The sequence below is a fragment of the Oikopleura dioica genome, chromosome 2 (assembly GCF_907165135.1).
Source record: "Oikopleura dioica chromosome 2, OKI2018_I68_1.0, whole genome shotgun sequence".
NCBI classification, from domain to species: Eukaryota; Metazoa; Chordata; class Appendicularia; order Copelata; family Oikopleuridae; genus Oikopleura; species Oikopleura dioica.
Window position 1 is genome coordinate 12,710,619 of NC_137292.1, and position 21,153 is coordinate 12,731,771.

At 40.9% G+C, this 21,153-nt stretch overlaps 7 protein-coding genes and 1 long non-coding RNA gene across 9 annotated transcripts; 6 read left to right on the forward strand and 2 right to left on the reverse strand.

Moving 5' to 3' along the window:
- The first annotated feature begins 166 nt into the window (after positions 1-166).
- LOC145700053 (uncharacterized) lies at positions 167-1,805 on the forward strand. The gene is made up of 8 exons (XM_081777313.1): positions 167-376; positions 424-558; positions 604-762; positions 840-1,002; positions 1,048-1,220; positions 1,264-1,402; positions 1,447-1,566; positions 1,665-1,805. The coding sequence occupies exons 1-7, from the start codon at positions 209-211 to the stop codon at positions 1,560-1,562; spliced, it is 1,053 nt and encodes a 350-aa protein (XP_081633439.1). The 5' UTR covers positions 167-208; the 3' UTR covers positions 1,563-1,566; positions 1,665-1,805.
- A 510-nt stretch (positions 1,806-2,315) lies between these two features.
- On the forward strand, positions 2,316-4,524 carry LOC145698339 (calcium homeostasis endoplasmic reticulum protein-like). Its single transcript, XM_081775538.1, has 7 exons — positions 2,316-2,519; positions 2,569-3,099; positions 3,218-3,496; positions 3,565-3,933; positions 3,982-4,147; positions 4,192-4,263; positions 4,309-4,524. Exons 1-7 carry the CDS (start codon positions 2,316-2,318, stop codon positions 4,437-4,439), a joined length of 1,752 nt encoding a protein of 583 aa, XP_081631664.1. The 3' UTR covers positions 4,440-4,524.
- An 89-nt stretch (positions 4,525-4,613) lies between these two features.
- LOC145698340 (uncharacterized) lies at positions 4,614-6,413 on the forward strand. The gene is made up of 4 exons (XM_081775539.1): positions 4,614-4,797; positions 4,877-5,247; positions 5,313-6,010; positions 6,122-6,413. Exons 1-4 carry the CDS (start codon positions 4,614-4,616, stop codon positions 6,411-6,413), a joined length of 1,545 nt encoding a protein of 514 aa, XP_081631665.1.
- A 54-nt stretch (positions 6,414-6,467) lies between these two features.
- Positions 6,468-9,363, forward strand: LOC145700051 (uncharacterized). Of its 2 annotated transcripts, XM_081777309.1 has the most exons (8): positions 6,468-6,749; positions 6,872-7,227; positions 7,271-7,338; positions 7,387-7,455; positions 7,536-7,604; positions 7,871-7,985; positions 8,050-8,264; positions 8,522-9,363. In XM_081777309.1, exons 1-8 carry the CDS (start codon positions 6,549-6,551, stop codon positions 8,629-8,631), a joined length of 1,203 nt encoding a protein of 400 aa, XP_081633435.1. In that variant the 5' UTR covers positions 6,468-6,548; the 3' UTR covers positions 8,632-9,363. The 2 variants fall into 2 exon arrangements, with proteins under 2 accessions (XP_081633435.1, XP_081633436.1); XM_081777310.1 differs by lacking the exon at positions 7,536-7,604.
- LOC145700067 (uncharacterized) lies at positions 8,631-9,250 on the reverse strand. Its single transcript, XR_014134141.1, has 3 exons — positions 9,075-9,250; positions 8,909-8,976; positions 8,631-8,866 (listed from the first exon to the last, which is right to left on the reverse strand). It is a non-coding gene; the product is annotated as an uncharacterized LOC145700067 (long non-coding RNA).
- Positions 9,364-9,403: 40 nt separating the features above from the next.
- On the forward strand, positions 9,404-15,268 carry LOC145700050 (SMAD family member 4-like). Its single transcript, XM_081777308.1, has 12 exons — positions 9,404-9,578; positions 9,905-9,988; positions 10,316-10,374; positions 10,454-10,539; positions 10,583-10,723; positions 10,770-10,882; positions 11,165-11,330; positions 13,405-13,621; positions 13,916-14,003; positions 14,049-14,135; positions 14,286-14,445; positions 14,704-15,268. Exons 1-12 carry the CDS (start codon positions 9,510-9,512, stop codon positions 14,844-14,846), a joined length of 1,413 nt encoding a protein of 470 aa, XP_081633434.1. The 5' UTR covers positions 9,404-9,509; the 3' UTR covers positions 14,847-15,268.
- A 31-nt stretch (positions 15,269-15,299) lies between these two features.
- Positions 15,300-21,151, forward strand: LOC145700047 (lysine-specific demethylase 6A-like). The gene is made up of 8 exons (XM_081777304.1): positions 15,300-15,456; positions 15,532-15,647; positions 15,725-15,878; positions 18,637-18,756; positions 18,806-19,173; positions 19,694-19,957; positions 20,182-20,480; positions 20,613-21,151. Exons 1-8 carry the CDS (start codon positions 15,306-15,308, stop codon positions 20,767-20,769), a joined length of 1,629 nt encoding a protein of 542 aa, XP_081633430.1. The 5' UTR covers positions 15,300-15,305; the 3' UTR covers positions 20,770-21,151.
- Positions 15,805-18,190, reverse strand: LOC145700043 (ubiquitin-like modifier-activating enzyme ATG7). The gene is made up of 3 exons (XM_081777301.1): positions 17,048-18,190; positions 16,180-17,006; positions 15,805-16,124 (listed from the first exon to the last, which is right to left on the reverse strand). The coding sequence occupies exons 1-3, from the start codon at positions 18,088-18,090 to the stop codon at positions 16,036-16,038; spliced, it is 1,959 nt and encodes a 652-aa protein (XP_081633427.1). The 5' UTR covers positions 18,091-18,190; the 3' UTR covers positions 15,805-16,035.
- Positions 21,152-21,153: the final 2 nt, after the last annotated feature.

Genomic DNA, 21,153 nt, shown 5'->3' on the forward strand with positions numbered 1-21,153 from the left:
TTGACCGACCTGTTGGCGAAATTCTCGCATCTCTCCCGCCCGCTTTCCACCAAAAGAAATTCGGCAATAAATAAGTTCTACTTTTTTTCTGTCTTATTTCAATTAATGTCAGCTGATTGTAGGCTGGTTGAGAGGATTAAAAAAATATCGAAAAGTTTAAGCTTGTTTTTATGCATTATTTCTTTTCAGACTTTCAATTTATTGAAATATGGGTCGCAAAAAGAGAAAGACTGTGCGCCCCTGGTGCTGGTACTGCAACAGGGAATTCGATGACGAGGCGGTTTTGATTCAGCATCAGAAGGCCAGGCATTTTAAATGTCATGTCTGCCACAAGAAGTTGTTCACTGGGCCTGGACTGGCTATTCATTGTGTTCAGGTAAACCCGAAAAAATCAACATGACGCCAAAGAAACATGATTTTTAGGTTCACAAAGAGACAATCGACGCGATTCCAAACTCGCTAGACCGCCGAAGTGATCCGGAAATTGAAATTTACGGAATGAAGGGAATTCCCATCGACGACATGGTCAAACATCAACGAGATGTCAACGCACGCCATGTAAAATGCTCTTTTTTTGCTTCTCAATAAAGATGATTTTTGTAGGGAAAACGGCCGAAAATCGAGGAAGATGACAGCGATGATTCTGACGACTCAGATGACTCCGGCGATGAGAACTCGCAATTTAATCCGATGATGATGATGCAAATGATGCAGTCGATGCAAGGAGGAGGAGCTGCTGCTGGAGGAGGCGCAGCCGCACCGGTATAAATTCAGCATATATCGTAAAGAAATGAATATCATGATCGCCAGATTAGAGGGTAAACAATTTCAAAATTTAGAATCCGATGATGGCGATGATGCAAATGATGATGCAGAATCAAGCTGGTGGTGGAGCAGCAGCACCAGGAGCTCCAGGAGCGCCGGGCCAAATGCCAGGAATGATGGGAAATCCGCGAATGCCTGGTATGGGCGGACCAATGGGCCAAGAAAAGCAGAGTAGATGTATTAATCACCACTTATGAACCCATGGTAAACCTGTTCTTTTAGTTTCTGGGCAAGGAGGCGCCCCGAGGCCGCTCTTCGCTGGAGGTGTTTCTGGTAATCATGCTCCGCCGCCGCCATCGATGCCGCCAGTGCCAACAGTTGGTAAAGTTGTCGTTCAGTCGAAAAACACGAGAATTATGCACCCAGAGGAAGATATATCACTAGAAGAGCTCAAAGTAAGATCCCAGGAGAGAATTTGGTCTTGATTTCCATATTTAGGCGAGGAAATATCAGCATTTAGCTGACAGAAGCGGACCAGTACAATTTAACTTCTCCAAGCCGCAACAAAATAACATGCTGCCCTCGCACATGGACAATGGTGGGCCTGGTGGCGATGGTGGCTATTCCAACGCTTTTGGTAAGCTTGAACAAGCATTGTACAATTATTCATTTTTCTCCCAGATGGTCCAGCTCGGCAACTCCCTCGTACCGCGATGAAAGGTCGTTTACCGACCCGAGGACCAGCCCGTGGTGGCTTCGGAGTCCGCACCGGTTTTGGTGTCCGCCCGCGATTCTGATCAGGTTATCTTCTATATTTTTCTCTGCGTTTCCAAATTGCTCTCCCTCTAAATTCCCGACAATTTCCAACCCACAGCTGAGTCTAACGTATTTAAATCAAGATGCAAACATCCGTATCCGTGAAAAATAAAGAAATTCTTCATCGATTTTCTGGAGAGAAAAAATGCGCGTGTAGAACTTTCGACACAGTCCCAAAGTCCGCACGGTAGGTACCCCTCAAAGGTACCGAAATCAAATATTTTTTGCTCTTTTTTCTAAACCTCTTCTCCAACAAAGTAGGAATTGCAAAAAACTATTTCCAATATTCAAAATTGTGAAAAAATCGAGAGCTTTTGCGTTGTACCCGAGCACCAGTGCAAGAACTGAGTCAAGAACCAATACAGTAATTGTCAAGGTTAGTTGAAAATTACAGTAACTAGAACTAGCACTGGACGAGGCACAAAAAAGTCGCATCATAAAACCAGGTTTGAGTTTTTTAGCTCCTTTTTCTTTGTAGCTCAAAAATACGCAAAGTCTCTCCATTCTTCTGATTTCGAGTTTTCTCAAGTTAAAAATCAATGTAAGTACCTTTATTTTTGCTGCGATTGTTTCCACGTAAGTAGCGTCATTTTCAAATTAGTTCTATGCTCAAGAGAAAAATCAGCCCATCGTATTCCCTGCCGAGAATTATTCTATTTCGTGACTCAACAAAAATAAAAACAAAGAAATAAAAGAACCCTTTTTGGAAGATTCCTTCTTTTCAGACAATAGAAATGTCGGCCGGGGCTCCAACAAATGTCGCCCAGAAAAATCTCATCGATAAGGTGGCCCAGTACGTTTCCAAGAATGGCAGCCAATTCGAAAATATGATGCGAGAGAAGCAACGGGGCAATCCTGAATATGCATTTCTATTTCCAAATGGAGCCTTCAATAAATATTATTTATCCAAAGTTCGATCTGAGCAAATCGCGCAAAAGGTACACTTCTGAATGAACAAAAGCAGGAATTATTATCGGTTTGGTTCAGCTTACGATGCAAAGAGACACAGTAATGAGCGGGCAAGGTTCCCAGAAACCTTCTTTCAACCCTCAAACGCAGAATAAATGGAATCCAACGTTGAAAATTGGCGGTTTTTCGAATCCAGGACCTGGCGCTTCTTGGAAGCCACAAGAAACAAACACTCGTCCAGCTGGTTTCGCGCCACAGAACTCTAATCCAAATCCCAATTTTGTTGCTGATCCGCAACCGGCGACGCAGTCTCAAATCGACGAGTTAAAGGCCGAATACAAAAAGAAAAAAGACAATTTCGACCAAAAGATTCGCGAGTCAGAGTCGAACTTGAAGGCGCAGAAGAAGAGTTTAGCAACGGACAGGGAAAATAGCGTCGACGCGGTGATAGAAGAGAAGATCAGCTTTGAATGCTCGAATGATGCGCTCAAGTTGGATGTGAATATTGAAGACTTCAGTAGGATCATGAAGCCGATTATTAGGCATTGTACAAAAGAGGCTATCGCGGCTGGGAAGGAATGGATCTTAAGAAACGCGACAGATTCAAAGGTAAACAAGAGTTTAAAGTTTAAACCGGGTTCATTGAATCCTGTAGTGAAGGGCTTGTACTTTTATTGTTGTTACGATTGTCGATTACAGATCCTATAAAATAACAATTGAAATATAGACGTCTGAGCTCATTTGTAAATACATCGCCGGCCGCGTACTCAGCAACAATGCCACCTTTGATATGCGTTTGCACACCATTTATTTAATAAACGATGTCTTCCATCACGCGCACAAGCGGGAGAATCATCTCATTCTCGAAGCATTTGAGGAGATTATCGTCCCGCTTTGGTCCGTCACGAAACTGAGGGCGGACAAGGAGATCGGTGAAAGGCTGGTCAAATTGAAGGATTTGTGGAAGAACAACAGATATTTTTCTCTTGAGGGACGAGTTTACTTATCATCATCGATATAAGATATTTCACGGATAACCTTATAATTACTCAATTCTTTAAACTCGATAAAAAGGTTGAAAATCGCTTCGAAAGTCATATCGTCGAGTACAAGCAATTCCGTGATGCTTTGCGAGATCGCTATAGATCTGAAGTAAAGCAAGCTGAAGAAGAGTTCGACTCTCAATTCAAATCTTACGAGTCCCAACACGGCGATTACGTGAAACATGCCGATGATGTTCTCAAAGATTTGATGGCGCAGATTGACGAGAAGAAAAAGGCGATGAATGAGTGGGAAAAACGCGCAGAGCAGAGGAGACAGAATGCAATGGAAGCGGCGAAGCGAAACAAAGAAGGATTAGAAAACTTTCAAAAACAACTCTCTGAGCGACAGCAGCTCAACATGCAGGGTCAAAATACTAATTTCGGTCCGCTCGGCAAGCCGGTAAGACGTCTTGTCTTTTCGGTTCAATTAAGGAATCATCTTCTTCAGTGGGACGGATCATCTGAGGGACTGAACCCAACTCGACCTTATTACAACTTGCCGGCAGGGCTCATGGCTGCTGTCATAAAGCTAGATACGAAGCCGTTTTCGGAAGTTGATCCAGAGAGTCTCAGACTTGTCCCGAACATTCAGCCCTCTAAAAGACTCATGGACGGTAAAATATTACTGATCCCCGCTCGCGTTCTTTACGTTTTATAGCTCTCGATGAGTTCTACCGCCCGATTCCCCCAACTGCTCAAATCAAAGACAACTGGGTTGTTGGATGCTTGGGTAGGAATTTCATTTATTTCGACAAATCCTGATGATGATTTTCAGACCAATTTTTCGACGCAAAAACAGAAGCTCTTAAAAATGCATCGAAACGCAACATCAGCGATAGTGAAAATAGATCTTTAGATGAGTCATCGAGTAAACGAAGAAAATCTAGATTCTCTTCCGTTAGATAATCTGCCGTTTTAAATATATATTGTATATTCAACACGAATTTCTTTCCTGCCACATGATGAAAATACAACAGTTACTTATTCTTACGCCACATTTTTCTATTCCAAAAAGAAACTTTCAATATCAGTTTTCCACTCTAGAATTTATTCTTGTCGTCTTACCCGCTGACATTAAACATGGAGGAGGATGTCTATCCGTTCATCCGGAGACAGACACGGAGAAGCGTGGCGCTCCTTGTCCAGTCGGTCGGCTTTGAAAAGATCAACCAGTTGCCCCTCGATGTTCTTGCCGATCTCATGGAGCGTTTTGTTGAGCTTATTGGCTCGCGTATCATGAAGTTTGCCGAGCATGCTCAGTTTGGTTATATTACGGAAAAAAGCATACTTTCTTTCAATAGCTAATGACCTCGAAATATAACTCTAAAAAAAGCATAATCAAGCTGACGCGTATGACATGTTGGCAGCCATGAAAGACCTAGGGATGCCACCAGAATCGCTGAGAAATTTGGTCGAATTTACAGAACCTATTGCTGCCCCTGATGTTCCTCGATTGCCCGAATCAGACGGAAGAATAATCGGTCTCAATCATAAGCGGGAAATCGACGAACAAACTCCTTCATGGTGCTATCCCTGGATGCCTTCCATTTCCAATGCTAAAAGAATCGACGCTGAAGCTAAGTCGGCGAAGGAGAAGAAGGCTAAAGAAGAGCAGAATAACTCTGACGATGAAAATTTGCAGTCGGAAGAGGAAAACCCACCTTCTGCTCCTGGTGGTGCTAGGGGACCTGATCATCAATATCCTCAGTCAGGGGTAAAAAAAAGTCTCTTGTTTACTCATTTCTAAGTGATTTTTATCTGGGTCTCGAATTTTTGGAGCAAACCCTGCTCCAAAAAAACACCACGGATTCGAGACCCAGATTTTTATCTCTTTTTCATCCCTTATCACAGCAATACTCTCCGTCGGACGTACCCAGCTACCCTGCTACTCCAATGACACCTCTTGTCATGCCCGGGTCCGTGAAGAAGCCAACGCCTCACTACAGCCAGACGCCAAAACAAAGTCCTTACATCCATCCACATCAGCCTTCTTTGCCCCTCGGTGTAGATGCTACATCCAACTTTCCAGTAACTCCACTCAAAACAACTTCGAACACTGCCCAACTGCCTCTCTCTCAGAACACCCCTCTATCGAATTATACTTCCCCACCTCCTTCCGCGCCCAAAACAGCATCGAATATGAACTCCAGTCAAGCCGGCATCCTCGGCCTCGGCGATTCTAGCGATGAATCATTCGTCGGCGTCTCAAACTCACAGAAAGATGCAGACGACGAGCCTCCTGGAATTTCTGACAGTTCTGACGAGGATCAGCTTCCACCAGCAGCGAAGCCTTTATCATACGATCATCCCGTTCCTTCAGTCGAGAGTCGAGCCCCGATTCTTTCTGCCGTTCCAAGCTTACACTCCCACAGTGGAATGTCAGCTTCTTCGATTCCCCCAACTCCTGTTGGTGCAGCGGAGCCAACTCTTGATACGGAAAAGGAGAAACAAATACGCGACGAGGCAAAGAGAATTCGGTAAGGATAACAGTTCACGGAATTTTTTACTTGTTTATCAACAAGTCTGATTTTTTCAATCTGATACGTCACTACCAGTATATGAGAATCTCTGATTAAAAATTTCTATAGGAAATTGAAGAAACGAGCGGAAAAGGAAAAACGTCGGGAAGAAAAGCGCAAGAAAAAGGAGGCAAAGAAGAAGCGGAAGAGAGAGGAAAGTCAAAATTCTCAAGCTCCAAGTGCTTCCGAGCCCGAGAGCTTGGATGGATCTGGAAAACGTCGACCTGGAAGACCGCCAAAGAAGGACAAAGAACCTAAAATTCCGAAACCCAGAGGTCGACCGCCTAAAGACCCGTTGAAAAGGTTGGAGAAGGAGCGTCAGTTGCAGCAGGCCATTGAGCAGCACAAGAAAAGAGTTTGAATTTGTTTTGATCTTTTTTTGCGTAAACTTGAGTAACCTTTTTCTTATCGAAAATTGTTTAATGAGTTGAATTTAAAACTCTGGCGTGAGAGCTCCCAGAGCGGCGGCTCCGCGAACAGCTCATTCAACTCGACCATGAGTTCGGGCGTCTCTGGATTTGACACTCCAGAAAAGATCAAACCGATGCTAGAGAAGCTACCGATGCCAATTGTGAAAGAACCCCCGCCGAAGCCTGTTTCTACCGATGGCTTGGACTTGAGCTCGGATTCAGACTCGGAGATCATTCCACCAGCGCCGAAGCCGATTTTTCCTCCGGTTCAAATGAGCACTCCTAAGGTACGAATTACTTTCTGAATCATCTGAATTTTTTATAAATAGATATTTAAACTTTCCCGCCTTAACTTTTATGGCGATAGAAAAAATCAATAAGATTTCGTGCGCTGATTCTAAATTTATAGATTACGATTCCTCTTCCCAAAAAGCCGAAGGAGCCGAAAGAGTCGAAAGCGGAGCCTAAAAGTGAGTCAAAGAAGTTGGTTAGCGCCGAGAAAGAAGAGAAACGCAAAAAGGAAAAAGAGAAAGAAAAGGAGAAAGTGGAGAAATTGAGAATACCGAAGCCAGAGAAGACGCCCAAAGCAGAAAAGATGCCCAAGCCGGAGAAGACTCCGAAGTTCGAAGCAAAGGAAGAAAAGTCGACAGCTGAGAAACCGGAGAAGCCACTCATGGTGAAGCTCAAGTTAAATGGCTCTTCCGTAGGCTTGAAGAGGAAAAAAGATGACAAGGAAGACTTAGAAAGCGCGAAAAAGCCGAAACTGTACGTTCCTCTTAAAACCGATAAGATTAATTTCTCTTTCAAGGAAAAAGGAAAAGGAAAAACGATCGGACAAAATAGTGACTCCTAAAATTAAACCTCCACCAGCGCTTGGTATGTTTTTAAAAATTTTGAATGCCTCCTTTTCACGCCAAGATTAAGTCCATGAGAAAATCAAAAAAGAAAAAGCCAAGGAGAAAAAGAAAGACAAGGAGAAAGAGGAGAAAACAGGTTTGCGTCCTTTTAAATCACTAGTTGTTGCATCTAACTTTGTCGCTTTACTTTTTAGAGAATTGATTTGTATTTTCAAGGACTTGTTATTAAATTGGTAAAGAACAGTAGATCGTGGCAAGCTCTTTCAATTTCATTTAAAGAGACAGGTTAAACACTTCCGAAAAAACACACATTTACCGAACCTCAGTTATCGGCTTTTTCTAAAAAAATATTTTCAAAAATCCTGATCAGTTGTTTTTTCAATGTCAACATTGAAAATGCTCCTGATTTACAGGTATCGTCCAGGAAGTATTATTTTTATGAACAACCCTTTTTGCATGCCTTTTCATCCTTTTCTTTCTCCTTTATCGCCATTGCATGAAATCATTTTCCTCTAATTATGTCAAAGAAAATCGATAACGCTTTCTTTTAGTGGCGAAAAAGCAAGAGATCAAGGAATCAAAGACGCCGAAGCTTGAAAAAGTCAAGACGAAAGAGCCGAAATCTGAAAAGTCAAAGCAAAAACAAAAGCGAAAGTCTGAAGAGTCAAAAGGACAGGGTTTCTTTATTTTAATAATCATGAAAAATAGTCGTAAAATTTTGATCCCTAGAAAAAGCTACTACAATCACGGTGCAAACAGTTACGAAGCAAGACGTAACAGAAACAATACCACCCAATCCAGTTGCTCCGCAAGGCGTTTATGCTGTCACGGACGCTGACGGAAGACAGTACTACACATCTTTCGAGGAAAAAGAATGGCGCTGCCCAAGTTGTGGGAAACTTGACGATGGAACACCCATGATTGGCTGTGATGGGGATTGTGAAGGTAACTTGAAGTTTTGATACAAATTTTTGCCGTTTTTAACTTTGTGGTTACTAGATTCCCGGCCGTTTTTGTAGTATTCATGAGGCAAAGCCTTGATAAAATAAAAGTTGATGGCCTGTGAGAGGCTCAAAAGAGGAATAACGTTCTGTGATTGGTCGAAAAACCTATATACCTCTAAACCCCACATAGGAATCAAGATTTATACCGTCCCCGATTCACTGGGACAATCAGCCTTCTTTATAAACCTTATATTTCAGACTGGTATCACAACGTCTGTATCGGTATCACCGGGCCCGTTCCAGAAGGTGAATGGTATTGCCCCAAGTGTACTCGCAAGAATAAATCGAAAAAGAAAAAGCGCAAGTAAAAAAAAAACAACAACACAACACATTTGGTTTTTCATGATTTTTGTTTATTCCCTGCAACTGCCAAAATTATATTATACGCATTATATATAAAAAAAAGGATAATTATCAAACACACTTCTCGTCAGAAAAGAGCGCAAGTTTAAATTGGCGCGTAGAAAAACTCATTCTGGCTCCATTTGCGTTTTCCCAATTCGATCGGCTTGTCTTCGCATTCTGTTTCAACTTCATCCGAAACTAGAATCAAAGCTCAGTGAAAAGTTTCTCTTTGAAAGTTACCTAAGCTGAAGAGGATCTGACACGTGTATTCACAATTTTTTCCGCCAAGTTCCTTGCACCACATATCACTTTAAAAATTTCACTTGTAAATACAACACTACTTTCTCTACTTTCTTTTCAAATACATTTGCTAAATTTACATGTTACTGTTACTTTAGTTTCTTACGTTACAAGCGAAGTAGTCGTGCACCAGTCTTTCTTGCAGATTGGCTCTGTAAACTCGCCCATATGGATGCCATAATCGTTTTCGGCGGCAAATGCGCCAATAACGAGTGCCGTAAAAAGCAGCATATCTTTCTTGCAAAATCAGTGTCTGGAGAAACTCCTCGTTGATTCCTGAAAACTGATTTGCTTTTGAAGAGCACTTAATTACGCGCTTGAATGAGGGTGCTTAATTCCTCGACTGGTTTTTGAATTTAGATTGATGCAAATCAATTGTATTTCGGTTAATTGGTTTTCCAAGGATTATAATTTTAATTTTTGAATCTGAATTTAGACTGACTTATCTTATGTTTTGTGGTTAGGCGGCGCGAGATTGTGTATTTTTTCTGGAAAAACTTGAGTTTTGATCGACAAAGTTAGCACTTACTCCGGTCTAACCATGCACGGAATGGGCGCAGGTCACGGCATGGCCATGATGCCACACACTAATGCAACGGAAAATGAACAGGTAACTAAAGTCAGTTCTAAATCATCTTCATTTGAGGTCAAGTCCCCTTAAAAATTCGAATTCTAGCATCTAGTTTTTATAAGCTCATTAGTCTACCTTATTTTGTCTTCGAGTCTTTTCCTTCTTTTAAAATTGCCTCTGAAACAAAACTTATTAAAAACTGGAGTTTTTCTTTGAGAAGAATTTCCTTTCTGACTCTTCGGAATGTTCTATTTGTGTTACACTTTACTCGGAGAAGAGTTTATCTAATTACTTGACCTCTTATGAATATTTCAAGGTTTCATAACAACAGATTGCATCAGCTATTAATGCAATGGTTATTCTAGGCCGTTGTTCACAAGTTGATGTGCCATCGCCAAGGGGGCGAGAACGAGTCTTTTGCAAAGCGGGCGATCGAGTCCCTCGTTAAGGTAATTGCTTCTTTTCAGTTTGGTTTGATCATCCTCTATTAGTATTAACAGATATTGTTAAATATTGAATGAATGTGGTGCCATTTTTAAAGGCATACGTCAAGAGTTAAGTCAGCAAAAGTGCTTCATCCTCAGTAAGATCTAAAATAAACCTTTTCGTGGAAGATTCTTTAGATTCAAGTCAACTAAATTGCAAGAAATTAATTTTATTATCAATCGATACATTTTATCAGATAATTCTCTATAACCTAAGAAAACTTCGCCATATCAACTACGATAGATTCGATGGAACTTTAACGAGCGCAATTTTTCAATTTTGTTCTTTAGAAGCTGAAAGATAAAAAAGAGGAGCAAGATAGTCTGATCCGAGCCATCACATCAAACGGGTAAGTTTCCTTCTTCTTGGACCGGCTAAAGTCGGCTGATTTTCAAAAGGGAGCAAGTCTCAAGACTGCGTTTTTTCAGAGGCTCTCAGACTGGCTGTGTGACGATTCAAAGAACTTTGGATGGTCGACTTCAAGTGGCTGGGCGAAAGGGCTTTCCGCACATAAGTATTTAGATTTCACAGTATGAATGAATCATCTCTCAATTCAGTCTACTCTAAGCTGTGGAGATTTCCAGATCTACACAAAAACGAGCTGAGAAACATCCCAACCTGCCAATTCGCCTACGATCTCAAGTTGGACATGGTCTGCGTGAACCCATTTCATTATGAAAGAATCGTTCAAGGATCAGGTTTTTTCCTTCCGCTTTTTCGTTGACCTAATTGCTTCGAACCTAGATATGAATCGTTGCAACATCTCCCTGGCTGGTCCAGGCGGGATCAAATTGTCTGATCCACTGGCTCATCATCAGAAGACGGGCGACGAGATGATACCACAAAAGAGAATAGATGTAAGCCGAATGAAATCTTTCAGCTGTTTAATTGGTTTATTATTCATATAATCAGAAGATTGTTGGTTTTCGTAATTTATTAGTTGGCAAGCTTTCGGCATTTCGCCATCATCAGGCCAGGTGGTCTTGTCCCGTTTCACCTGGCCTGATGATGGCGAAATGCCGAAAGCTTGCCAACTAATAAATTACGAAAACCAACATTATGAAACGTCAACTTCAATTACAAATAATCAGAAGAGATAGTATCTAATAATTGATCATAAATCAACCGTGTAATCATAGCACCGTCCATGTGACATCCGACAAAATGACCCTCGATTCGACAAGAGTGTGTCTTGCTTCAGCAACTTCAACAACTACCCAAACGGATATTACTCGCAAAGTAGGCGGAATCTGGAGCATTCGATCCCTCAACCTGGCGATTGGTGCACGATTACATATTACGAAGGTAACAATTTAATCTATATCGGACAATTAAATTTATATCTATCCATGTTTATCAAATCGTTTTTTCTCGAATCGTTTCAAGATTTAATTGTTTTCCTTTTGTTAGGAACAAATTTGATTTACAAGTTATAATTGAAGTTCAATTATTTTATTCCCAAATTAAAGAAAGATTGATGCCGTAAGTTATTGTAACCAGCCGAGATCCATGCCAGTAGTTTGGATATTTTTGATCGACCAGCCCATCTCTCCCGTATGTAGGAACCAATTTTCTTTCAGCGTCTTTCCTCGGCTTTTAAAGTCCTCTTCCGCTCCAAGAATCTTCCTCTCGAACTCGTCCACGGTCGAGGTGTACTTGTCGAACTTTTTGATAAATGCGATCAAGTTGTTTTTCGCCATCTTTGATTTGAGACTTTTGTCGCTTTCCTTGTACAATTGAAAGTTATCGCGTGCTTTTTCTGTGTAATTGCCGACCATCCAGATGCCTTCTTGCCATCGTTCTTGGTCGAAGATTTCGAACTGAAAGTGAACCTCGATATTTGCCAAAGCCGCGGGAATCGACCACATAGAACTTTCAAAGGGTCCTAAATTACTTATATTCTTTTCTAAGGAATCTTCTGTCGAGCAGACATTTCCCTGTTTTTAAAGTGTCAATTTTTAATGATTTCCTTGTTGAACCTTGTGTGGACCGTGTTCCTGTTAGTTTTGTACCATTCATATTGTAAGCCATAAACATCCTCAGCCAAATCGAAATTCTGATCGTGATACAACTGCGTATCATTCTTAAAATGCGCTGCAGCATCGGTTAGCTCTTTCACGTTCTCCCACAAATCCCCAACATCCTTTTGTAGTACAAACATATCATCCATATTTCGCGAGATTCCGTAAACGTTCATCTCAGTTTCCACTTTATTGAGTTTATTATCCACAGCGGCGATCCACGGCTCGACGTCAGCGGTTCCGATGTTTCCTTTTACTGAGCAGTCGCCTTTTACAAAAAGATCGCTCACGACTGAATCGAGCATGCCGAGCATTCCCTCCTTCACGGAGATCATTTCGATGCGCTCGTAGTCGTCGCAGTGTTCCTTGCCATCCGCGCAGCCGTGATAACCGTACCAGATCTTGAGATCTTCGAAAATATCCTCGTTCCGTTTGTAGTCCTGGCTCATGTTGTCAAATAGCTTCTTGATGGTTGCGACGGATTCTTCGATATTTTCCATGCCAGAGATGAATGTTTCAAGGTCATTTTCGGAAACTTCAACCTTATTTTCACTCTTAATTGGGCTGGTAAATTAAAAGAAGACTTCATGTTTTAAATCGTCATAAAATTCAATATCTTTGGCGCGTCACAGATCTTATAAAGCCTACTTGATAGATTCAATCTCAACTTACAAATTAAATTGTTATCTTCAAGAATTTCCAGCCCCTGTCCTGTATCGTCTTTACTTTTCCCTGCATTTTCTTGGTGTGTTCCATGATCTTCATCGATGTTTCCATAACTCCCGGAATAGACGCGAAGCCTTGCATATGTTTCTCTTCCTGTTTTCGGAAAAATGCCTGCTTAGAACGCTGAGTGACTAGTTCATTTCTATACTTGTCAAAGCACTCTTCTTCCATGAATTTGACCTTTTCGAGCGGCCAGTGATTCGAATAATCGCGAAGGCCCATGTACAGCTGATGGTGCAAATCTTGAATTCTCTCCAACTTGGACATGAGGAAAAACCACCATGTCGCTCCGCCAAAGCCGAAAATCAAGAGATAACCTAACAAACGAGGGATCATTTTTTGTTGTCTTGTTCAGTTTGGCGGAGCATTCGGACAAGCAGTCGGTGGAGCACTGGAACACCCGGTGTGGGGTTGCCTGGAGCGCAAAATACATGCGCAAATTTCAAATTGCTTTGCTTGATTTATTGATATAGTCTATATCATATAGATTTATTTTTATATACAAATTTCGAGCAATTTATTATTTGAAATATAAAACTATCTATAATGTATATTTAATATATGCTAAGTAAATCTTAGGTCTTATCCAAGATTATATAAGAGTGAAAAATTGAAAGTCTAATATCTTTTAGATGATGTTCAAGTCGGAGAGACGTTCCGCGTGAGCTCGCACTATGATACAGTAACAATCGATGGATTTGTCGATCCTGCCGGCAACGACAGATTCTGTCTGGGGCAGCTCTCCAACGTCCACAGAAAAGACAAATCAGAAGATGTCCGAATGCACATCGGAAAAGGCATGAAGCTCAAAATCGTCAACGGCTCAGATGTTTGGCTCACCAACGAGAGGTATAAAACTATAAAAAAGAGCCTTATGAAATTCTCCCGCAGTGGCCTTTCGTAATTTCCTTCAATTTAAATTCAATGGCATAATTACGATAACTACTTATGCATTTTATAAAATGCCGATCTCGCAACAAAGAAAATAATAAATTTCGAAATGCTTTATTTTGAGACAATTATTTCAACTGATGAAGCATTTTTTTGCGTTATCTGCATCTGATAAAATGCATAATTTTGGCAGTTCCTTCAGTTCTAAAAGCATCCATGAAACGCACTTTTCTTACTGTATGCTCTTTTTAGCGAAAATGCGATTTTTGTCTACAGCTCTTTCTTGGACTACATGGAACAGAAGAAACCTGGACAGCTCGTTCATAAAATTCATCCCGAAGTAAGATGAAGACTTTTTTTCCCAATACTCTAACATTTTTTCTAGTGCCAGATTAAAGTCTTCAGTCTGGATCACTGTGACAGAGAGATGGAAACTCAAGTGAAGGCTACGCAACAAACAAGCATGGAAACGGTAAGCCATTTTTTATTTTCAAATTTAAAATTCAAATCACTGATTTAAATAAAATTTTTATGAGGGGCGGAATTCTGAATTGATTCTTCCCTCATTTTTATGGAAAAGAAGAGAATCAATTAAAAAATGTTAATGCTCCACTGAATTCAGTTTCGATCGATAAATGACGGCACTGGGCGAAACAACGGTATGCCTCCTTCATACACAAGCGTTGGTGTCGATGACCTAAGACGACTTTGTATGCTTCGAGCTTCCTTCGTCAAGGGCTGGGGCCCTGAGTACAACAGGAGAACGATCAAAGAATGTCCTTGCTACGGTTACATAATGCTGCTCTATCTCTAAAGATAAATTTAATTGCAGAGGACTCATTTTGAATTTGCGTCAATCTCTATATTCAGCCATACTAGTGCCTGGCCAGAAAAAAATGAAATCTCCAAACAATCTAGTGTTTTTCAGGGCTTCAGTCGTTGGAAACACTGCAATTTTTTGATAAAGATAAAACAAAGATTTTGGCAAAATAGAAGTCTATCATAGAATTCAACGAAGAGTATTTTTGTAACCTCGTAAAGTTGGATCGAAGTTCAACTGCACCGCGCTCTCCAACTTCTGGACGACGTTCTGAAGAACCTGAGCAACAACGTAAACCAGGGGCAACAGCAACAAGCTCCACAACTGATGCCCCAACAGCAAATGCCCCAGCAAATGGAGTGAGCCAAGAAGTTCCAGAAAAACCTTGTCAATTGAAAAAAAGAAAGCTACAGTAATCATTCAACTTGTATTCGGAATTATCGTGAGGTCGAACACATGTGACATGCGCTTTTAAACATTTAAATATCATTGAAAACACTATTTTTTCCAATTCTAATTTACATGTAGCATGCGGACGAATCTCTACTGCCCTTTCATATTATTTGGATTCCGCCTTCCTTCAAAAAATGTTTTAAAAAACTTTCAAAAATGCAAAAATCATCCCGTTATTTTCCGTCTCCTTTCAATCTTTAAAAATGACCTAAAATTATCATTATTGCCCTCCTTCTCTTTATTGAAAAAAATATTTCAACGACTCCAAGTTCAGTTTTTTTTTCTTAACCCTTTCAAATAAATTTTTCTCTGTGAGAATAAACGACTAAAAAGAAAAATATCTCTATGTTTATTTTTAGGATTTATCGGATGGTAGAGAATCAAATTTTAAACGGTGGAAATTTTAAAGTTGCGTATCCAGAGCTTATTCAAAGACATGTTCTGGAAAATGCATCTTCCGGCGAAATTTTATCCCATGCGAGTGTTGATGAACCCTATCCTGAAATAACTGCTACTCTAGGTAAGGCCTCAGCCCTCTGATAAAGATATAAAAGCCAAAGTAGAAGTTGATTTTTCTGGTTAAATTCTGATTTAGGATGCAAATTGAGGTCTATAGCTCCACTGCCGAAATTAAAAGTCGAGAGGTCGCAACTTTTCCCAGTTACTCCCGTAATCAACATAGAAACAAAAGCAGAAGCTCTTTCCCAAAAGGTACGATTCTTATATTCTATAGAACTTTAAATAACCAAGCAATTTACTTTTACGTGCTTTAATTGTTCTCATTTCAGTTGTACGATTTCTGCCTGAGTAAGCAGAATCCAGTGACGATTCTGAGGGGATTGTCCCAAGCGCTTGATATAAACCTGTCTTTGTTTACAACGAAATGGCTTGTTGACAAAGTTCCGAAACACCCCTGTGAAGTGCGTAAGCAATTTGCCCAAGGTATATAAATAACCGTGTGTACAACACAAAGTATCAAAACGTCCATTCTTTTTTGCTTAGATAAAGTTTAAATATTGAAATTCAAGTCGCTTTCCCGTGAAATTGGCTGTTTTATTGAATTGAGGAAAGCGAGCAAGGTTAAGGAAAAGGAGAATAACTATTCATCGTCCGAAGAAAAGCCGAGGATTTCTATTTCAGCTGCGGCAGCGTGTAGTTCAGTCAGTCCTGTTAAGTCCTCGAGAAATCCTAAAGATGATATTTTAATGAAAACCGAGCGATATGATTGATTTTTTGAGCTTACCAGCGGAAGAGTTGAAAACATTCATCAAAAAGTCGATCCCTCCCTCTTGGTAATGCTTGATAATCCTGCTCGAGCATGCTGTGCACTGTTCGAATGCCTCCGTCGTCGGCAAAATTGTATGCATTTGGCCGAGGAAGCCGCGAATCTGATGGGGCACTAGGCCGAGGCAAGATTCTTCGTGATCATTTGGTCGTACTCCAGCTTTTGCTCTTATTCCGTCGCGGTGCTGAAGAACAGAAACCATCAATTCGGCGGCATAGGCGGCTGCGATCATTGACAAACCGGGGCGGGAAACGGTACATTGCTGGTCAAGCGTTCGATCTGCCGTTGAATTGGCAGGAGCAACGACATCATTGCAAAAATAACATCCGAGATGGCAAATGCGCGCTCCGGTTTTACTCTCTTCCGCAGCCGAAAGCTGTAAATCGCCCGTATCTCGTTCAGGGGAGACGCCATGCCGCATGACCATAAATGTGTCGAAGCCAAGCGCTGCGTTGATTACCAACTTGTCCATTGATTTCCCGATCACTGTTGGAAGCCACCTCGACTCTCTCGTATCCATCAGCAAATAAACAACGTCATGTTCCGAGATCAAGCTCTCCAGTTCCTTCACGCTACTTGATGTAGTCTCCAAGTCAATATGATGGCCGGGCATGGGGATGGAAAGCTTCACTCCGCGGGTAGTAACATTTGGAGAAATGAGCGCTAAAGAGGCAGCAGCTGCCTCAACTTTGGCCGCCTTTTTCTCGCTATCGGCAAAGTTGAACAGCGACTGGCGAACCGGGTTGGAGTAGCTGACCTTTCCATTGTCAACGAATGTGATGTGCCTGAAACGGAATTTATATACAGTTGGGAACAGCACTTTTACCGTACGCCCCATCCGATAAGCGCTCTCGCAACGTTACAACCAAGTGTGCCCGAGCCAAGCAAAAGAATCCTCTTCTCCTTGATAATCTCGAGATCGATGCTTGGCTGCAATCGCCACTTCATGAGTTTGAGATTGAGATCAACTGCATTCGCGGCGAGCTGGCGGGAGTCCATTGACGCTGAAAGGTCGATTTTCTTTGGCGCTAATTTGTCCTTGAAGGGCTCCCATCCTGCGCCATTCGTTTCCTCCGTGTCGTTAGAAATGCACAGCTCGTAGAGTCGGCTGGAGGAAAAATCGCGCGAGAACGAGCCGTTTTCCTGCTTCAAAGTTGATCGCACGGAGCATATTTTGAATTGATTGAGCCCAAGTCTCGACCAAATGAAGAAAATTAAATTTCTTGCCATGATTCCAACTGCGTTTTCTGGCGTTTCATCTTGATTCACGTGATCCTCAAAGCAAAATACAACGTTTGCATCTTTTCCCTCTTCTTTGATGATCTTTGTCGCTTGCTGAAAGGGTCGACGATGATTTTTGACTAGAAGAAAGAAATTTTCTTTGTGCTGTTCGCTGTGTTCTAGTTGCTGCAATTCGGTGGCATTGAGAGATCGAGAGGACTTGATACTGATCGGTTTGGAAAGCTTCATGGTTGGAAAGCAGACCCAAAACGTGTAGTGATATTTTTTCAGGTCGGAAAAGGTGATGATCTTCGGAAGAAAGAGCCTTTGCCACTCGATAGAATCCGAATTTTGAATGTTATTTCTGATCTCTCCAAGAGCTTCTTTTAGATATTCTTTTTTGTCGAGCTTTTTAAAGTCCTCAATCGTGTTAAAATTGCGAAGTGTTCCACAAGACACCGACGATGGCTTTTCGAGTGCATCGTAGTCGAAACGAATGAAACTTTTTCCGGGAGAATACGACCATTCTAGCGGCTTTTCTGAATCGTCCAGTTTCCATTCGTCAAGCTTTTTCTTCGTAAGCGATTCCCAAAAACCAGGATCGATTACCGACTTCACTGGAATGAATTTTAGCACTTGTTCGGACATCGACTTTTTTTCTCTTTCAAAGAATACGGTTTAAAATCCGCGGAAAGAGAAGAAAAACTCACGGGATTAAAAAATAGTCTGTCCGAGACACGAGCAAAACTGAGTCACTAAATAACGTAGGCGTTTTAAAGCGGAGAGCGAAATTTTTCGCTTCGCTTTCGGTTTCGAGGCATATTTTCAAAGCGAATTTATGTTTTATCGCTTCCAGTTGAATTTCATAAATGTTTCTTAATGTTAAAAAATCTAAAAATTATTATATCCTTTCGTAATTAATTAAATATGTGTAGAAAGCCCTAAGATTCACTTGAGCTTTGGTATTAAAAATTCAATCGGGGTCCCTTTCATTTGAACATTATCTGTACGCGATCAAAATATCTGACATAGACATACAAAAATAGAATAGAATCTATGTTTCTATTTTAATTTGCTTTCGAAGATGTATTTTCGTATATTTTAATCGCTCATATGATAGTTGAGAAGATTGGCCAATTATTGATATTTATGCATTTCGTATCCTACCGCAAAATACTTATGTTCTTATCCTAGCTCCTGAATTTAATCTCGATGAGTGGGGCCGTAATCAGTGGGAAACACACTCGACTAAGCAGCGATCTACTGTTCAAACTTATGCGAAGTACCAAGTAAAGTCTTTTGTCGAAACTCGTGGTAAGTGAACTTTTCTTCCAGGTGAACTTTTTTTATCAAATCTTTGTAGATTTTAAATGCCGCAAAAGAAAGCTCTCAGACGCTGGCTTAGAGGGAGAATTCGTCATTCGAATGAACAAGCAAATCAAATTTGGAACCAATGTGGATCTCAGCGAGCCGAAATTATTCGGCGAACACCTTGACGAAATCAATAAACTGCCCTGGTGGCTGCGGCTCGACGACAGAAGCAATCCATTGAGCCAAGTTGGCTACCCAATTTTAGGAATGAACACGCTTCAGTTGTATATGAAGGTGTTGGGCTCGCGCACACCTGGACATCAAGAAAATTTAAACATGCCCGCAGTCAATATTAATATTGGACCAGGAGACACGGAGTGGTTCTGTACGCCTCCAGAATACTGGGGAGCGATCAAAAAGGTACTTTTTTATCAGCAGGGTTCTTAAGACTTTATTGAGGATTTGGGCCTCATGAAAGCTTTCACTGAAAGTTTCAGTTTATGTTTTACAATAGCCAAAAAGTCTTTAGTCTTTATGGCTCTATTTTGAGTATTCAACTAGTCATAAAATGCTAGATTCAACTAGAAAAAGCATGTTCTATCCGATATATTATCAAGAGAATCTTCAAAACACGATGAATACATCTTAGTCACACTTAAGTGTTTGATAGTTTTGCATCGATAAATAAAAGCGTTCATCCGTTCACTTGATAGCTCTTTTCATAACCATAATTCTCAATAATAATGCTCTGATAGAACCTTTGATGTTGAACTCAAGCCTCAGTACCTTATCAAAGACGTAAGGAGCATTAATTTTGTACTGACGCTCCGACGGTATTTCTATAGATATCCATCCTTATCCTGATTAAAGCGTCCTGAAAGTAGATTTAATTGAGTAATTGGGTGTATCCACGCGGAAATGCTTACGAATTATTTTTCAGATGTGCCAGGAGAATAAGGTCAATTATCTCTCTGGTTCCTGGTGGCCAAATCTTAAAGAACTTGAGGATGCCGGTATTCCAGTCCTTAGATGTACGCAAAAGCCTGGTGATCTCATTTTCCTCAATGCTGGCACAGTTCATTGGGTTCAGAGCACGGGATGGTGCAACAACGTAGCGTGGAACGTAGGGCCCTTTAATGCCGATCACTTCAAACAAGCAATAGAACGGTATCAATTCAACGTCGGAGAAGGCTACCAAAGCTTGGTAAGTTCCTCGGCGCCCTTTTACTGAATCGATACCGATTATGGGTATTGCGTGAGCACTCGTAAATTCTCGCCGGAAGCAAAAATGAATCGTTCTGAATGATAGCAAGGAAGAGTCACAGATGCGTCTGGTTCATCAGAATTTTCCACTAGTTACTATGATTATTTATAAAGCCGAAGAGCTTCTTCCTAGACAATGTCTCAAATCTGCATCGCTTTATTTAGATCCCCATGGCGCAGCTTACCTGGCTGATGGCCCGGGAACGGCGTGAATTTTCCGCGATTCTGAGTCCCGAATTCAAGACCCTTCTCAAACTATGCATGCAACGGATTTTGTGGAACTTGCAACGCCAGCTGTACAAGTTCAAAAAGGCTGAATATCGAATAGTCTATCAACCGGAATTTGGCAAATCACCGCCTAATTATTGTGAAAAATGCGATGTCGAGCTATTTTGCATATTGTTCGTCAAAGCTGTGCCTGATTATGATGAAAATGGAAAACCACTGCCCCTCGAGACATATTGGTGAGCTTCATTTAAAATTTAAATTTTTGATGGGTGCTTTGATTTCAACACAATCCTAGGCGGGCAAATTTGCTCAGGGATTCTAGGACAGAAAATCATCATCAAAAAATCGAACTCAAATTTCGTATTTAGTGAAAAATGTGCTCACCAAATCTGTCCCCTTCGACAAACATGGATCGTCCTTCAGCAGCATGCTCTAGAAGACTTGGGCCAAGTCATAGATGATCTCGCTGCTGACTGCTATTCAAATCCACCTGTAACAGTTAAAAAAGAAAACTCAGATATTTAGCTTTCTATTCTGTACAAACTTGTAAATAAGGAAAATCTCAAATAAGCCTCAATAATTTCATCTAGAATTCTTCACTTTCACCAAAGCCTGTACTAAAACCTGTCACACTCTTTCTTTTATTCTCTTTGTATGTTGTCTTATTCTTATGTTTTACTTGACGATTCAGTGTTTTAAAGAAAGTCGGTGCTAATACTTTCTTTTGTTTTTTTTTCGATTTTATAAAATTCTAGCACTCAAAACTTTAAAAAGCAAAATCACACCCAAAGAACCTCTGTCTGCCAACTTATCTTTTTGTTTTAACAGCTTCATGCTTTATCCTTTCAAAAAATCAAAAAAGTCACTCATGGTTGAATCTACCTCGCAAAAAAATAAGCTTGATTATTG

Excerpts from the sequence above, each read along its gene's own strand:
- LOC145700053 (XM_081777313.1), top strand. The coding sequence starts at position 209 with ATGGGTCGCAAAAAGAGAAAGACTGTGCGCCCCTGGTGCTGGTACTGC. Across the intron at positions 763-839 it reads GAGGAGGCGCAGCCGCACCG|AATCCGATGATGGCGATGAT; the intron begins GTATAAATTCAG and ends TTCAAAATTTAG. Across the intron at positions 1,221-1,263 it reads TATCACTAGAAGAGCTCAAA|GCGAGGAAATATCAGCATTT; the intron begins GTAAGATCCCAG and ends TTCCATATTTAG.
- LOC145698339 (XM_081775538.1), top strand. The coding sequence starts at position 2,316 with ATGTCGGCCGGGGCTCCAACAAATGTCGCCCAGAAAAATCTCATCGAT. Across the intron at positions 3,100-3,217 it reads GAAACGCGACAGATTCAAAG|ACGTCTGAGCTCATTTGTAA; the intron begins GTAAACAAGAGT and ends ATTGAAATATAG. Across the intron at positions 4,264-4,308 it reads CTGGGTTGTTGGATGCTTGG|ACCAATTTTTCGACGCAAAA; the intron begins GTAGGAATTTCA and ends GATGATTTTCAG.
- LOC145698340 (XM_081775539.1), top strand. The coding sequence starts at position 4,614 with ATGGAGGAGGATGTCTATCCGTTCATCCGGAGACAGACACGGAGAAGC. Across the intron at positions 4,798-4,876 it reads TGCCGAGCATGCTCAGTTTG|CTGACGCGTATGACATGTTG; the intron begins GTTATATTACGG and ends AGCATAATCAAG. Across the intron at positions 5,248-5,312 it reads ATCAATATCCTCAGTCAGGG|CAAACCCTGCTCCAAAAAAA; the intron begins GTAAAAAAAAGT and ends GAATTTTTGGAG.
- LOC145700051 (XM_081777309.1), top strand. The coding sequence starts at position 6,549 with ATGAGTTCGGGCGTCTCTGGATTTGACACTCCAGAAAAGATCAAACCG. Across the intron at positions 7,339-7,386 it reads TAAACCTCCACCAGCGCTTG|TCCATGAGAAAATCAAAAAA; the intron begins GTATGTTTTTAA and ends GCCAAGATTAAG. Across the intron at positions 7,986-8,049 it reads AAGCGAAAGTCTGAAGAGTC|AAAAGCTACTACAATCACGG; the intron begins AAAAGGACAGGG and ends TTGATCCCTAGA.
- LOC145700050 (XM_081777308.1), top strand. The coding sequence starts at position 9,510 with ATGCACGGAATGGGCGCAGGTCACGGCATGGCCATGATGCCACACACT. Across the intron at positions 9,989-10,315 it reads CGATCGAGTCCCTCGTTAAG|AAGCTGAAAGATAAAAAAGA; the intron begins GTAATTGCTTCT and ends TTTGTTCTTTAG. Across the intron at positions 10,375-10,453 it reads CGAGCCATCACATCAAACGG|AGGCTCTCAGACTGGCTGTG; the intron begins GTAAGTTTCCTT and ends GCGTTTTTTCAG.
- LOC145700047 (XM_081777304.1), top strand. The coding sequence starts at position 15,306 with ATGGTAGAGAATCAAATTTTAAACGGTGGAAATTTTAAAGTTGCGTAT. Across the intron at positions 15,648-15,724 it reads CAGAAGCTCTTTCCCAAAAG|TTGTACGATTTCTGCCTGAG; the intron begins GTACGATTCTTA and ends TTCTCATTTCAG. Across the intron at positions 19,174-19,693 it reads ACTGGGGAGCGATCAAAAAG|ATGTGCCAGGAGAATAAGGT; the intron begins GTACTTTTTTAT and ends ATTATTTTTCAG.
- LOC145700043 (XM_081777301.1), bottom strand. The coding sequence starts at position 18,090 with ATGTCCGAACAAGTGCTAAAATTCATTCCAGTGAAGTCGGTAATCGAT. Across the intron at positions 17,007-17,047 it reads CTTATCGGATGGGGCGTACG|GCACATCACATTCGTTGACA; the intron begins GTAAAAGTGCTG and ends ATTCCGTTTCAG. Across the intron at positions 16,125-16,179 it reads TGTTTTCAACTCTTCCGCTG|GATTTCTCGAGGACTTAACA; the intron begins GTAAGCTCAAAA and ends TATCATCTTTAG.